At 44.5% G+C, this 14403-nt stretch overlaps 1 protein-coding gene and 1 long non-coding RNA gene across 7 annotated transcripts in view; one reads left to right on the top strand and one right to left on the bottom strand.

Annotated features, from left to right (window-relative positions):
- The window catches only part of LOC309656284, a 374358-nt gene that overhangs the window by 9261 nt on the left and 350694 nt on the right, over positions 1 to 14403 (bottom strand). The gene's annotated exons all lie outside the window — the stretch shown is intronic.
- Positions 1 to 14403, top strand: part of RYR3 (ryanodine receptor 3) — a 570624-nt gene that overhangs the window by 505442 nt on the left and 50779 nt on the right. For all 6 annotated transcript variants that reach the window (XM_082452325.1, XM_082452326.1, XM_082452324.1 and 3 more), the window contains 6 exons: positions 2364 to 2451; positions 2547 to 2639; positions 10119 to 10289; positions 11016 to 11075; positions 12595 to 12726; positions 13185 to 13297. In XM_082452325.1, coding sequence (XP_082308451.1) covers positions 2364 to 2451; positions 2547 to 2639; positions 10119 to 10289; positions 11016 to 11075; positions 12595 to 12726; positions 13185 to 13297 — 657 coding nt within the window. The remainder of the gene's footprint in view (positions 1 to 2363; positions 2452 to 2546; positions 2640 to 10118; positions 10290 to 11015; positions 11076 to 12594; positions 12727 to 13184; positions 13298 to 14403) is intronic.

The following is a 14403-nucleotide window of genomic DNA, read 5'->3' as shown; positions in this document are numbered from 1 at the left end:
TCTAAAACCAACCGTCTTCCCCACCTACAGCTTTGCATTTCCCAGCTGCCTTTTGGCAGCATGCAGAGCAGATGATAAAAGAAACCCACAGGTCGGCTAGGTACCTCCAAAAGGATCAAATGTCTGAATGCTGAGAAAGGTCTGAGTTCTGTGGAAGGCTGGGAGCAGGGAGGAGAGAGTCTGGTTACATCATTTGGGGGTAGGAAGTATACGGGCACGTTGGAGAGGCAAGGTCAGGATCTTCTGTCCTCCTGCAAATACTGACTTCATCTGGTTTGAGAGGTGCAGAGAGTTTACGTGCCTAGGGGGAAAACATTTAATGGTGGGTTCATGTGTACCCACCATTCTGAACCTGAAGAAAGAACCTCACTAAAGACAAAGAGTAAAAATCTGCCTCTTGGAAGAAGGGTGTTGAAAACTAAATTCATTCAGCTGAAACTGCATTCCCATATGAAGGCAATGGTATGCAAAGCCTCTCCTTTCTCCTGTGAGCAAATGTTTACCTGAGATTTTGCTTTCAGTGTTCCTGCGACTCACTCCCTGTGGCTGTGCTTTTCCTCAGCGGGATAGGATGTGACCCCTTGCTTCTTCCCACTCAAGGCATAGTGCAAGCCTATAAAGCACATTTAAACCAAAACGCTACAGAAGGAACAGCTGGCGGTTCTGATAAAACCTGACACTTGACCCTGAAAAAGCGCTCCTGAAAAATCAATATGAAAGAAATCAAAAAGCGTTACCAATATCAAGCCTCGAGTTCAGATTGCATTTGGCTTCTAGTGATGGATACCTTATAGAGTGGCTTAAATTAGAAGTTAAATCTCACACATGAAGGAAGTCCAGAGATAGCCAATCCATGGCCAGTATGGTTGCTCATTAGAAACCCTCACTCCTCTGTCTTTCTGTCCTTAACGTTGGCTTCCATGTTCAAAGCTACTTCAGGTGCAACATGCCAATTAGAGTTTGAGCTGTCATATTTTCATTCCAGAGAGGAAGTAGAAAGGCAAAAGGGCACCTTCAGCTATCTGATCCTTTTTAGAGAGCTTTTCCAGAAGGCTCATCCAACAACTTCCTCTTCCATCTCATTGATCAGAACTTAGTTCCACGGCTGTCCCTCGAGGGGGGCTGGGTAAGGTGACCTTCAGCAGGGCACAATGCCACCCGGAGTAAAATGGGGCTTTGTGCCTAAGGAAGAAGAGGAGAATGAGTGTTGGGCAGACCACCTGTAGTGTCTGCCTATAAAGGAGAGGCTAGTTGAGGTAGAAAACAAGGAAGGTTAGACAAGAATGTCCATGAGGCTGGAACTCAGGGCAGGAAGGAATTGAGGAGATGAGAAAGGAATCCAGAGGTGGTTTTGGCCTCATGAGTCTTCACCTTTCTTCCTTAGCCTGGTGCCTTCCATGAATGGGCAGAAGGTACAGGCTGCTCAGAACAATTCAGTCTGATGTCCCAGGGCTTAGGGAACTGGCTTTTTGATAGCTATTACCATGCATACACCAAGGGACATTAGGTTTTTTAGACCATTCATGACAGCCCCAAAGTTTTCTTTAAGAAAGACGATAGACAATTTAATTTCTAATGTGTTACTTTATGCAGATATTTACTCACCCAGCCATTTCAAAATATAATTTAATTCAAATGCACAAGATAGGGGCAAGACAACTTTTAGGAAATGACTGAATTCTACTGCAATTTAGCCTTCTTGCCGCCACTGTGAAATTTACCTAGCCTAGTATTTTTTTTAAAAATGAGTAATGCCTATTTATAGGGAATTTGCAAACCATTTCAAAGGGCATGGGAGATGTTTGGTCTCTGCCTATACACTTTAAATAACAGTTAAAAAAATATTATCTTACAGATTTCATTCATAAAAGTGGCTTTGAAAGGAAGACGGGCAAGGCCTGAACTGTTTATGCAGTGCTCACAATTTCAGAGGCTTGACAAGATTAGATGTCATAGTGACCAAGACTTTCCTAGTCTTGCTAGCCTTGAGGATTAAAGGAGGCCTGTCCCAAAACTTAGAATGTAACCTTGATCACCTCTTCAGTTTAAAGGACAAAACAACCTTACCTTTGACCATTTTGAAATGTTGATTTCTGACATCTGTTTGCTAAGAGAATCCTGGAATCCTTTGGTAAAATGGAAATGATTATTGTAGGTCTTCAAAGATACCTACAACAGTTACATGCCTATATCTAAGCATGCAAGGAATATATTGATATTTAGTCTCTCTGAAGATTGCCTCCTATGGGAATGCAATTTTATCTGGATAAATGTGTGCATCTGACGTCGGTATAATTCTTAGAGTGTGACTCTTCCAATCATTGCTGAATTCCACATGCATATGCATTTATCTTTCACCTCAGATCTAACTGGCTCAAAAGCCCCGATGCTGACTCTGACCAGCTCTTCCGCATGGTGGCAGAGGTCTTCATCCTGTGGTGTAAATCTCACGTAAGCACACATGGGGGCCCTGGATTTAGAGTTGGTGGTGAAAGGTACACCTCAACTTTCTTGTAATGTTTGCTTTTTTATTTCCCCCCACTTAGAACTTCAAGAGGGAAGAGCAGAATTTTGTGATTCAGAACGAAATTAATAATTTGGCATTTTTAACTGGAGACAGCAAAAGCAAGATGTCAAAAGTAAGTCCATAGAAATCAATTCCAAAGACTCTCCAAACTTGACCTAAGCTACATATCTTGGGTTTATGAAGGGATTAGCTCCTACTGCGTTTAGGTCAAACCACAGAAACCAACAGGTCCACTGTTCTTTCTTTGAGAATGAGCCAGAAGAAACTGCTCTCAAATAAGCACGGTCATCACATTTTATGAATAAGTAGCTGCTCTGTGCGTCAAAAAGTTTAAGTTTCAAGACTTGCCGAAGGCATTCGAGAGGTCTCCAAAACAAAAACTGCTGTTACTTGTTTTAAAGTAGAACTACTTGCTGTGTAGAAAAGCTGCAAAAATACATGTGCCTAGAGCCACCTTTTAATTAGCTGTGAGGACATTGCCTTGCTTTGAAGATTTCGTAGACACATATTCTTACAGTTCACTTATTTTCTTCCTATCTTGAACATCTAATAGCTGCTTTATTTCAGCTGTGCTGACCTCTTAATGCCTTCTGTTTATTCTCCAAGTGAGTTGCACTCAGAAACCCAAACATTTGTCCATCCCCCTGCAGGGAAATGTTTGAAAGAGGGTGTTCCAAACCTCTGTCTGAAAACAGAGTCACCTACAGGGAGGGTGTCGCAGTGTTGAATACAGGAGGGGGAGCCGGCCTCCGGGTTCCCCCTGAGTCAGCTCTGCACAGTTAGGTTTTGCTGTTTTTATTGGAGAGAATTCTCAGACACACTCCTTTAGGTGTACACACAAAAACAACGCTTACTTAAATGTGCTGTTTCGTTCCCGGCTGTCATGGCTTACCTGGACTCTCTTCCCCTGAGAAGCGTGCCTGGGTGAGGGTTGACTGTACTGTCACGTATAAGAGACGTGTGACACCTGAGGTGTGCATCTCTCTCACTGCTGGTACAGTGCTGTCTCTGAGGACCAGGAAGGTGGAGTGTGCACGGGAACCCCTCAGAAGTGAGAACCAGTTCTGGAAAGATGACAGTCGCGGGTTTGTAGCAAAGCTCTTGGGGCAACCTTCCAAATAACCATTTGGGATAGAAGACCTTTGTATGCAGAGCTGCAGACCAGGGGCCACCAAAAGTGAAAACTTCAACACCCAAAACTTCACCAAGCGTGCCTAGCTCTGGTCAGCTGCAATCACTCTGAACTTTCCATCCCTTCCATCTTTAAGCTATGTTGACATTAACACTTCTTCCAGCATCCAAAATTTGATTCTCAGAGTTTAGAATCTGGTATGCGCTGTTTAGTAAAGTTTGATAAATAGAACTGTGCACATACAATGTAGAGAGATTAGATATATATATATTCACATTCAAGAGGAATCTTTGCTGCAAAGGAACCTTACTTAAGGTGCATCCTTTTGTGCTTTGGATAATTTATATTTGATTTTCCAAAGTTTATTTTGCATTTGACTTTTGGCAAACACAGCTGCTCATGTGAGGTACAGGAGGAAGGATATTTTCAGACTCCTGATCCCTGGATATCTGTCCCTAAGTTCCCTCTGAAGGGTCTTCTTAAAACCATTACAGTGTCTCGTTTGACCCTGTCCACCTAGTGAAAGTCACTGAATCCCAGACAGATTCCTTGCTACCTTCAACTTGGGGTAGATCTTTTGGCCTTTGATTGAACCAGCTAGCATCCATTGTTATTGTCAGCGGGTGGCAAAAAAGCAAAGAAAATGATTCTGATACAAGGATTTGGATCCCAGATGAGCAGAAATGGCAAAGATAATCTCAGCCCTCTGGTGATGAATGGATACTCAGGGTCCTTGGATTTATACTTGGAAAGAGAAGAGGTGACAAAGAATGATGTTTCAAAACTAACCTACTAACAAACTAACCTGAAATTGTTCATTCACATCACTGAATGAGGAAAAGGGTATGTTAGTCTTGTCAGAGGATGAGCATATTCAGAATCTGTGCATCTTTCCTGCTGGTAAGGTTAGTCCATAGGAGCAGATGCTTTCATTTCATTTCCATTGACATTGTATGCCAGTTTTTTCTGAGATGTGTTGGAGAGGGTCAAAGTTACAGTGTAATGGATGTAAGGACACTCCCTAGATGTTAAATAATAATTTGCTGTGCTTCTCAGGGTAACAAATATTCATATTGTTCCTGTGGCCTCAGTTGAGACACAAAGTGTAGTAGCAAACAGGACTAGAGCCTGAAAGGAAGCGAAGTCCCACTCTTGGCCCAGCTGCTCGGTATAGGTATGGCCTTGCATCGTTCACTTAACTTCTCGGGGCCCCAGTTTACCAATCTGTAGAATGGGCTTGAGCTTACTGCCTGACTTCTCCCAGCTCTACTAGTAGGCCCTGTTGAAAAGTCAGTTTTAAATGCATCTCTAGAATTGAATAATGTTACATAAATGCAGCACATTATTTCAGACAGAGAGATATCATACCTCCAATAAACAGCAACTCATAGCCATTTCTGGTATTTTTTGGATGTAGAACTACGTATTGCGAGGATGGGGATGGGGTAGTCTCTTTATTATCAGCTGAATCCCCATTGCCTTTGCCTTCCTGAAATTAGATGTTCTCTCTGCTACCTGATCTGAATGATCACCTGTGCTTGCTTTTATCTGCACTCATAATTGAATTCTGGTGTTGTATAAATGAAGTTGGCCTCAGTGCATATGGCAGAGATATGTGTGCTGGAATGCTGCATGCCCACACACACTGCACATGCCATTGCAGATGGAAAGGAAGTGGAAACAATATACTGTGGGCCACACTGTTCTTACTTGATTAATTGAAGGTCAGTTCAAAGATGTGTCCTTTTTTTCCAGCAGCTAAAGCACATTTTGGGGAGAGCTCATTGTATTGTATTTTGTTTATATAACACCAGTTTGCAAATACATGTTAAGCAATACATAACTAAGCTGAGCACGTGTTTTTTGTTTTGTTTTTAAACTTGTTTTGTTTTCTGGAAAAATGGCAGCAGCTTCCTCAGAGGGGAATGGTAAGTTAGAATGTGTTTAGCCCAAGAAATGCCAGTTCCTTGACCAAGATTATAAACAATAAAAGAGTTGTGATGCAGCAAATATTAGAGTGCCTCGTGTAAAGCCACTCCACCCCATGAGCGTGATTTCAGTGTATTGAAAAAGGGCAGGGAAGAGTTGAGAAGACATCTTTATGCTTGTCAAGGGTATTCAGAATGACATGTGTGACTTTGCTTCCTCTTCCCATCTCCCTAGCTGCTCACTCGCCTCTCTCTCATTCCCTCCACCCCCCCCCACCTTTTTTTCACTTTCTTTTGTATTCCCTTTGCTTTTGCACTTGTGCAGTTCAAGTGCTCTCTCTCCCTCTGCCCCCCTCCCCCATCTCTTCTCTCTCCCCCTTCCTGTTCCCTCTTTCTCTTCTTCTCCCTGTCTTTCCCCCTCCCCCTCCCCCATTCACTTCATCTCTCTGTCTCCCATCCCCTCCCCCTCTTCTTTCTACCATTCCCTCCTCTACCCTTCCCTGTTCTCTTACTGCCCTCCCTCCTCCTTTGGTGCCTCTCTCTCTCTCTTTCTCTCTGTCTCACTCTCGTTCTCCCTCTCGCTCTCCCATTCTCAGACTGGCTTCTGGACATTCACCTTTCCCTCTACCATCTAATGTTGGGTTGACTGGTCTCTACTTCCCTCACCCCCTCAGTGGGGATGAGCACTTCAGATGGCAGAGCTCTGCCCTTGTTCCAAAGCCTCCCCCTGTGCTGTCTCAACACAGCACACCACCTACCGTGTGCTGTGTCCTCCTCCAACTCCTTTTCCCTTAAGAGTCTCTGTTTTTTTAAACTTCACACATAAGTTGTCTATTTGGTCATAAACTATTGGTGATAAAGTGTGGGGAAATGAAATGATTTTGAAGGTATAGGAATTTCTAGATTTCTGTTTCGGAAATAAAAAGTTTCAGCTAACATTAAAAAGATGCATAAATAGATAGATCAATAGATAAATACATATATACATACATACATAAATAAAAGCATTTCCAGCATTAGGGAAATGCGTTGAGTTAACTAATCCTAGCAATATGTGAAGAAAAGAATAAAATTAGAACCTATAGCGTGTAGGAGCCTTTGACCTAAGGTATATTTCAAGGTCACAGCACAGAAGGGAGATTTCCCACCCTTTGGGCTGTGGGGTGATCCTGAACCACCTTGGATATTCCTAGAGTACATTTTTTAGAAACTTTTTTTAGGGGAAGCACATACATGGCCCCTTAGTTCAGTTCTCCCAACTCTTTTTGTAACCACAGATCTTCTGGAGGTGATAATGTGGTGGGTGGAAGGAAAAAAGAAAATTGGGGTCTTTGGTTACATGACAGATTGTCTGCATCCCACCCAGGTGCCAGGAGGGAGGTGGGAGGGGGGGAAGGCATGAGATCTAAGAGTTCACTTGGGTGGCCAGATCTGAAGACCGCCAGGGTCTGAGGGTCACACACTCTGGAAGGCTGGTCTCTGAGATGACCTTGCCCCAGGGATGCACTGCTTGGTCTGGGTGTAAGTCCTTTTGATCCAATTAACCTCCATCCTAACCTCCCACCCCCTCTTCATGCTGTGCTCAACAGGCTTCCAGAGCCGTTGGTTTTCTGTTGTGTTGGCAGAGGAATGGGGGTGAAAGAGCTGTGACTAACATGTGCTGCCTTGTGTCTTGGACCCCTGCTTTCACTGACTGACTTCTCCTTGTTTCTTTTCTCTTGTCTTTCCACACAGGCCATGCAAGTAAAGGTACAGGTCAAATGCATGACGTGTCTTTTCTGTCCTAGTATTAGAGGTGCCAGGCTCTGGCCACCCTCTGTACTGTGATCACCATGGGGGTGGTACAGAATGGATTTTCCCACCTGGAGGTCCCCCAGGCCTGCTTCAGGGAAGACAACTGCCTGTCAAAGAGTGAATATAGGCCCTACCCACCCTTGGAATGGGGAAGCCGGGGAAGCCAGCCAAGCCTCGCCCTATCCGAGGTCTCCTTGCTATCTCTGCTCCCTTCCCCAGCTGCCCACTCCGCAGCCAGCACACCGACAGATAGGGACGCTGACTGAGGCTGAGAGCTCGGGAGACTCACTCCTCTTATCTGCTGTTAGTGATCCCAGCCCTTCCACACTATACATGTCTGCCTCTTGTGCAAGGCTCCTATGAGTCAAAGAGAGTTTTCCAAGGACTAAAGTCAAGGATTTGGAATCAGCAGCAAGGATTGGAAATAGCCATGAGTTTTTGCATAAAACGTGCACACAGTGGAATAAACCCTGGGACAATTTTCTAGTAACCTATACAGGTTATTGCTTGGAAATATTTCTCTATGTCTCCATTGATGTGTGTCTGCTGCCACTTGTCCCAAGCCCTCTGCACTCAGGTCTGTAGCAGAGACAGGGAGATGTGCAGGAACCAGGTCATGTGCAGCTCTTAGTTAGAAAAGGAAAATGGAGCCATGGCCAGGTAGATGTCGGTCTGGATGTTGGCCCAGACTCTTAACTGCTGTGTGACCTTGGAAAAATCACTTAACTGCTCTGAACATCATGTTCCCCTTTATAAAACTGACTGGGTATCTCAGCCTTGTTGGGAGGATTAGAAATGCTTTATTTAAGTAGCAGGCACGTTGGAGCCACATCATTTATGCAGCATTTGTAGTTAGAACAACATGAGATTGGCCAAATAAAATAGTGAGCAAGAAATTATTTAAATTGTGTATCAAATCCACAGAGTTCTATCTCTCATACTTCCTTGATTATATACTGCATGTTACTATTTACCTCTTAACATTTATATGTAATGTATATGTAACTATACCTCATAATTTATATTCACAAAACTGGGTTCTATCCTCTATGGACAATCTGAGGATAGAACCTCACAAATTACCCTTACAATTTTCAAGGGTAATTTAGACTTTAAATGAGTTCTGCATTAGGCACAACCTTTAGAATTCTCTGCCTGATAGAACATCTAAGGAACTCAACAAGCACTCAGTAAATAGAGCTCTTGAGGTCTTTGTGTGAATCAGCTCTCCACTGTGTGTCTAGAACATAAGACACTTTGTATCTTGCCTGTCTGCCTCAAATCCCCCTCCCTCCTCATGTTTCTCACTGCCGCCTCCCACTGCTGTCCTGGATCTGACCTGTTGTTTTGGAGCACCAGGCACAAGTAGAATTGTCTGGCAGTATTTGGTCAGACTGGGTTTTGCTGGCCAGGGATTTCACTGCGGTTTCTGTGGTGTAACCACCCGAAGGTTTAGCCACCACAAGCTGGGTAAAAGAAGTCACCACTATTTTAAGAGTGTCCATTAATAATTACGAACTTCCTTCACACTTTGGGAAGTAATTTAAAGAGATCAGCCCCAAGGCAGTGTTCATTCTGACCCTACTTAATCTTCTCTCAGCAAGCCAATCCTTCATAAAACAAATTCTGTTCCAGCCCAGGGCCCCAGGTCTTACAAGCCAGTTCCAGAGGAGCATCTGGCCTCTTCCCCGCTCCCAGAGCCTTACGTGTTTGGGTTGCTGTGAACCACAGCGCGACCACCTGGATACTGCAAACACTCGAATGCACCTCACAAAGCAAAAGCTTTAATGAGCCCCGATTCTCCCCTGTCATGGTCCCTGACTTCATTCTCGGCCTCTGGCCACCCAGCCCTTCCTCACTTCCAGCAAGAGCCCACTCAGCTGAGGCAGAGTCCAGCAAACGACGTACCACGTGGGCAGCTTTGCTCTTCTGGAACCTGACTCAGGAAAATCGGGTCACCACAGAGCCTTGTTTTGTTGAGCCCACCCATACCCACCTCGTGTTGTGGGTGCAGAGGGTCCTCAGTTGGTTGCCTGGGGCTGCCATAGCCTAGTGCATTGGCCTCTTCTCTCAGACCTCCCACTTCATTGGATGAACGCTCCCAGAAAGGGGTGACAAAGTGTAACCAAAAGAGGGCAGACTCCCCCAGACTTGGGGCGTTCCCTCCTCACTTGTCTGCACTGTTTCTCCTAACTCTGCCCCAGCCAGATCCCAAAGCAGCCCCACCTACTTGGAGGTTCCCCTTTTCCTGCAGGAACGTGTGCTGCCTTGAGCAGAGGCTGAGTGGGATGCCGGTGCTCCAAAAGGCTCGCTCCAGCCCTGGCCACGAGCAGTTGCTCTAGGGTAGATGCTCTTTCACTTGTTTGCTGCCACCCAGCATCAGGATTCTCAGTTCTTTTCTGCAGTCATTTTGTCAGTTATCGAATCATTCTTTTAGTAGAAACACCAGTTTGTTCATTCTGCCCAGACGTCAGCGAACAGAGACCGTGGGTGTCCGTGGTGTGTGTCTGGTCACGTGGTTCCGTGAGCATGCGCACAAGGAGAGGGCGCAGGGTCAGGGCCGGTCTTGAAGGGCCACCTGGTTGTCTTTGTTTCATATGCTCCTTTACTGTGCTCTGAAATGTTTAATAGAAAGGCCCACCCTGTACTGATGGGGCCACAGGAGGCAGGCTGCCTCCAAGGTGAGGCGGTGCCTTCCAGAGTCACTGAGCCCGTTTGTTTCAACCTCACCTCCTAGTCTGGAGGACAGGACCAGGAGCGGAAGAAGACGAAGCGGAGGGGAGACTTGTATTCCATCCAGACCTCCCTCATCGTGGCTGCACTCAAGAAAATGCTGCCCATTGGTTTGAATATGTGCACCCCAGGCGATCAGGAGCTGATCTCCCTCGCAAAATCACGGTACAGCTATGTAAGTCGCCCATCTGCTTTGGCGGAGCATGTAATACAGGTGGTGGTGATCAGTGCTCAGCCCCTAAAGGGTTTGTCCTTCTTCCCCGGGGACCAATGGACACAGAGGTGCCAAGGTGCACAGAGGTGACACGCCATCATCTTTTTTTTTTTTTTTAATTTACCATTTATATATATATCTTTTTAAATTTATTTTATTGTATTTTATTTTTGGCTGCGTTGGGTCTTTGTTGCTGCACACGGGCTTTCTCTAGTTGTGGCCAGTGGGGGCTACTTTTCGTTTCGGTGTGTGGGCTTCTCATTGTGGTGGCTTCTCGTTGTGGAGCATGGGATCTAGGCGTGCGGGCTTCAGTAGTTGTGGCACGCGGGCTCAGTAGTTGTGGCTCATGGGCTCTAGAGCACAGGCTCAGTAGTTGTGGCGCATGGGCCTAGTTGCTTTGCAGCATGTGGGATCTTCCTGGACCAGGGCTCAAACCCGTGTCCCCTGCATTGGCAGGCGGATTCTTAACCGCTGCGCCACCAGGGAAGTCCCAACACCTCATCGTCTTTACAGTTGACTTGGGAGTCAGCGCATGCCCTTTGGGACGAGTTTCTGTCATTTCTATTCTTTTGTCCTCGTAATAAAGATCGCAGCAAAACTGTCCATTGGCCCTCAGTGCATCCCTGCGCCCTGCTTTATATTTCCATATTGACCTGTAGGAATAAAATTCAACATCTCTTTCCACAGAAGGACACAGACGAAGAGGTGAAGGAACATCTGTGGAATAACTTGCACTTGCAGGAAAAGGTGATGCAGCAGGAAGACAATGAGAACTCACACAGGCTTCCTTCTGGCTGCAGGGTGCCACACATCCACTTAGTTTACTCATGTTTTTTTAAATGTGTTCTAAAAACATTCTCAGAGTACTTGTACTTGTGCTTAATTGGTAGGACTAACTCTCTGCCCTTAATGTTTCATTTTTTGGCCCTTAATTTTTGTTCTTTCCTTTGCTGTTGCAGAGAGGCCCAGTAAAACATGTCTTCCCACCTCCCACTGTGTGAGCATCAAGCCATAGCAGGGGGGTTAGATTAGGTCTCATAATTTACTGACTGTGAGGTTTGTTAAAGAGGGGAACAAACATCTGGGGGAAGTTTTAGCACTTCCAGCTCTAGAGATTTGTAAACAAAGTAACTTTGTACCTGAGTTGATATAACCCAAAAAAACAAACAAACAAAATCAAGACCAATTTTGATTTTAAGGCTATTTAAGATTTTTCCAAGCCTGCACATCTGAACAACTCTTTCCTCAGATACATTATATTATGTTCTAAGATGGAAGATTAAAGTGACACAAATAGCCTCTCCTTTCCATCCCAAATATGTAGGAATGGTGGGTAAAATATACTACAAAAAAAGCAGTAAAAAGAAATTCCAAGTGCCAGAAAAAAGAAGGTGCTCTAAATCATAGTAATGAAGAGAAGACAATGCAGTTGGGAAAACTCGTAGACCTCTCCTGACCAGATATATATATTATAGGGGCTGGGGTTTTTAATAACCTGGAACGGGAGTGTGGGGCTTAACTTCCCATGCTGTGCATGAATGTAGAGCAAGAAACGTACATAAAACTGGCCTTGAACCAGTGAAACCCATGAATCTTCTGTAAAAACAGCCATGAAACCACTTAGAGAGTGTCTACCTGCTAGAATATGGGCTGAGATGCGAGTCAACAAAACTCTTCCTGAATACAAGCTCATAAAAATACAGTGTGAAAGGAAATCCACCACCATTAGAGAGTCAGAAAATGCAACGAAATGAAGAATTCAAGCCTAAGGAACTACAGAAAGGAATTTTTAAAGTATGGTTGAAATATTTAAAGAGATAAAGGCAGCAATGTAAACTATAAAGCAAGACTTGGACATTATTTTTTAAAAAGGAGAGGGGAGGTGGCACTGAAAAAGACCTCACAGTGGTTTTTAAAAATTAAAAATAATCATTGAAATTAAAAATTCAAGTTACAGGTTTAAAAGTATAGTAGATACAGCTGAAAAGAGAATTTATGAATTGGAAGATTGATTTAAGGAAATCGTAAGGCAGCGCAGAGAGAAAGGGGTGGAAAATATGACAGAAGGGTTAAGAGACATATAGGCTAGAATGGGAAGTTCCTACAAAGCATCTACGTTGTTCCAGAAAAAGATAGTAGAGAAAATGAGAGAGGAATTAATAGGAAAGACTCTTGAATACTATGGAACCGTGCTAGGAGTAAAAGGCCTTTTCAGTTCAAGAGGTATAAGAGATTGCTCATTTCATGTACGTGCTTCAATTTGCAGTCTGGTGACCCAGCTGTAAAGTGGCAACTGAACCTATACAAGGATGTTTTGAAGAGTGAAGAACCTTCCAACCCAGAAAAGACAGTGGAGCGTGTGCAGAGAATTTCAGCAGCTGTCTTCCACCTGGAGCAGGTAAGTAGCATCTACCTTGAGGACTGAGGGAGGAAGACTGCCCTGCAGAATATAAGACTCCTCCACACTCAGCTCTTAGTTAAGAGCACCCTTGTGAGACAGAAGGCAAGGAGCAAGGATCATCCTGGCCTACCCCCAAAGCGTCATCTCGGTGCCTTGTTGTAGCAAGACTCCTCAATGCTTAACATTCCCAGTGTTTTACAAATTTTTCCCAGTAGTTCGAATGACCCATCCAAACTCCCTACTCATTTGTAAAGCAATAAGACACCAAAAGCAGTTGGGAGAAGAAAGAAAACCTAAGACTGCCACAGACTGAATCTTTTAGTGCTGGGTACCTTTTGCTGACTACAGTTGAGAAATCAAAATTCTTCTAGGGTTGAGAAGTCTGGGCTGCACGTGACTATCTTCTGCCACCCAGATCAGCCGGGTGTGCACCTACCCATGTGATTTCTTCTTAGGTGGAACAGCCTTTGAGGTCCAAGAAGGCGGTCTGGCACAAACTGCTGTCAAAGCAGCGGAAACGGGCAGTGGTGGCCTGTTTCAGGATGGCCCCTCTCTACAACCTGCCCAGGCAAGTGTTCTGTCATTTTCTCCTGGCATGTGAGTCAGAGATGAGAATTAAGGTATCTTCCCAGAGCTGTGCTCTCTTCTGGCCCTGACCCTCATGATCCCAGAGGTAGAGACTGGAGTCCTTCACCCTCAGAGCCATTACAGTCTGCATGTAGTATAATGGCCTGCTAAGGTAAGCATAAAAACTGAAAATAGATGAGATTCCTTCGTGCCCCCAAACCTGCCTCAGCTCACCATTTTGCACTGTAAAGTCAGCCATGTAAGCAGATGGAAGCTCTCTAGTTTTACCTTGGTGGGATTCTTTGTGCAGCTGTAAAGGCAACCTGGAAAAAGGGAACTGTTTTCTAAAATACTTTACCCCAAATTCCATCCACAGATCAAACAATATTTCCATGTTCAAGTACTTGGTTGACACCAAAATTATCATGTTTCCTTAGCAAGTACAGAAATGTAACCTGAGAATCCTTCAGCATGATGTACTTGCCTTCAAGATGAAGAAAGGGCACTGGTTAGGGATGGCCCAAGAGGCCAGCCATGGGCATGAGGCCTTTACCTGGATGTTTAGTCTATAATCTGAAGTCAAATAGATGTGAAGGCTTTTCTGGATTGTGTGTGAACACATGCTGTGTCAACATAGGGCAGAGCATTGGTATAGACTGGACCAGTGTCGACCACTGAGGCTGACTCCGTGTCATTGGTGATATGGCAACATTCCCATCCTCAAACTAATTGCACAGTCAGTAAGGTTGAGCCTATGATCATAAACAAAGCTGGTAGTTGAATAGCCACTGCTTCATCAACTTTCAAATCAATAGGAATATCCTCACCTGGTCAGGAAAAATAAACTGACTTGGCCAAGTAAATTCTGAATCCCATGTAAATAAATGTGTTTCTTTGGAATATTGGATGAAAGAGTATTCCTATGCTTGACATTTTGCTTTCATCAAATTGTGCATCTTGGCCATCATTTGTCAAGAGTGTCCTATATCCGTGTCCTGAGCCAGCTGGCCTACTGAGCTCTCCTAGTTAGGGTCTTTGAAGATGGTGGAGAATCATGGCCTCTGAGACACACACCTGCTCCTACAGGTCTCCTGAGAAAATAAACTA

The sequence above is a fragment of the Balaenoptera physalus genome, assembly GCF_965194825.1.
Source record: "Balaenoptera physalus genome assembly, chromosome: 2".
NCBI classification, from domain to species: domain Eukaryota; kingdom Metazoa; phylum Chordata; class Mammalia; order Artiodactyla; family Balaenopteridae; genus Balaenoptera; species Balaenoptera physalus.
Note: the sequence above shows the minus strand (reverse complement) of the source record. Positions and strands in the feature narration are given on the sequence as shown.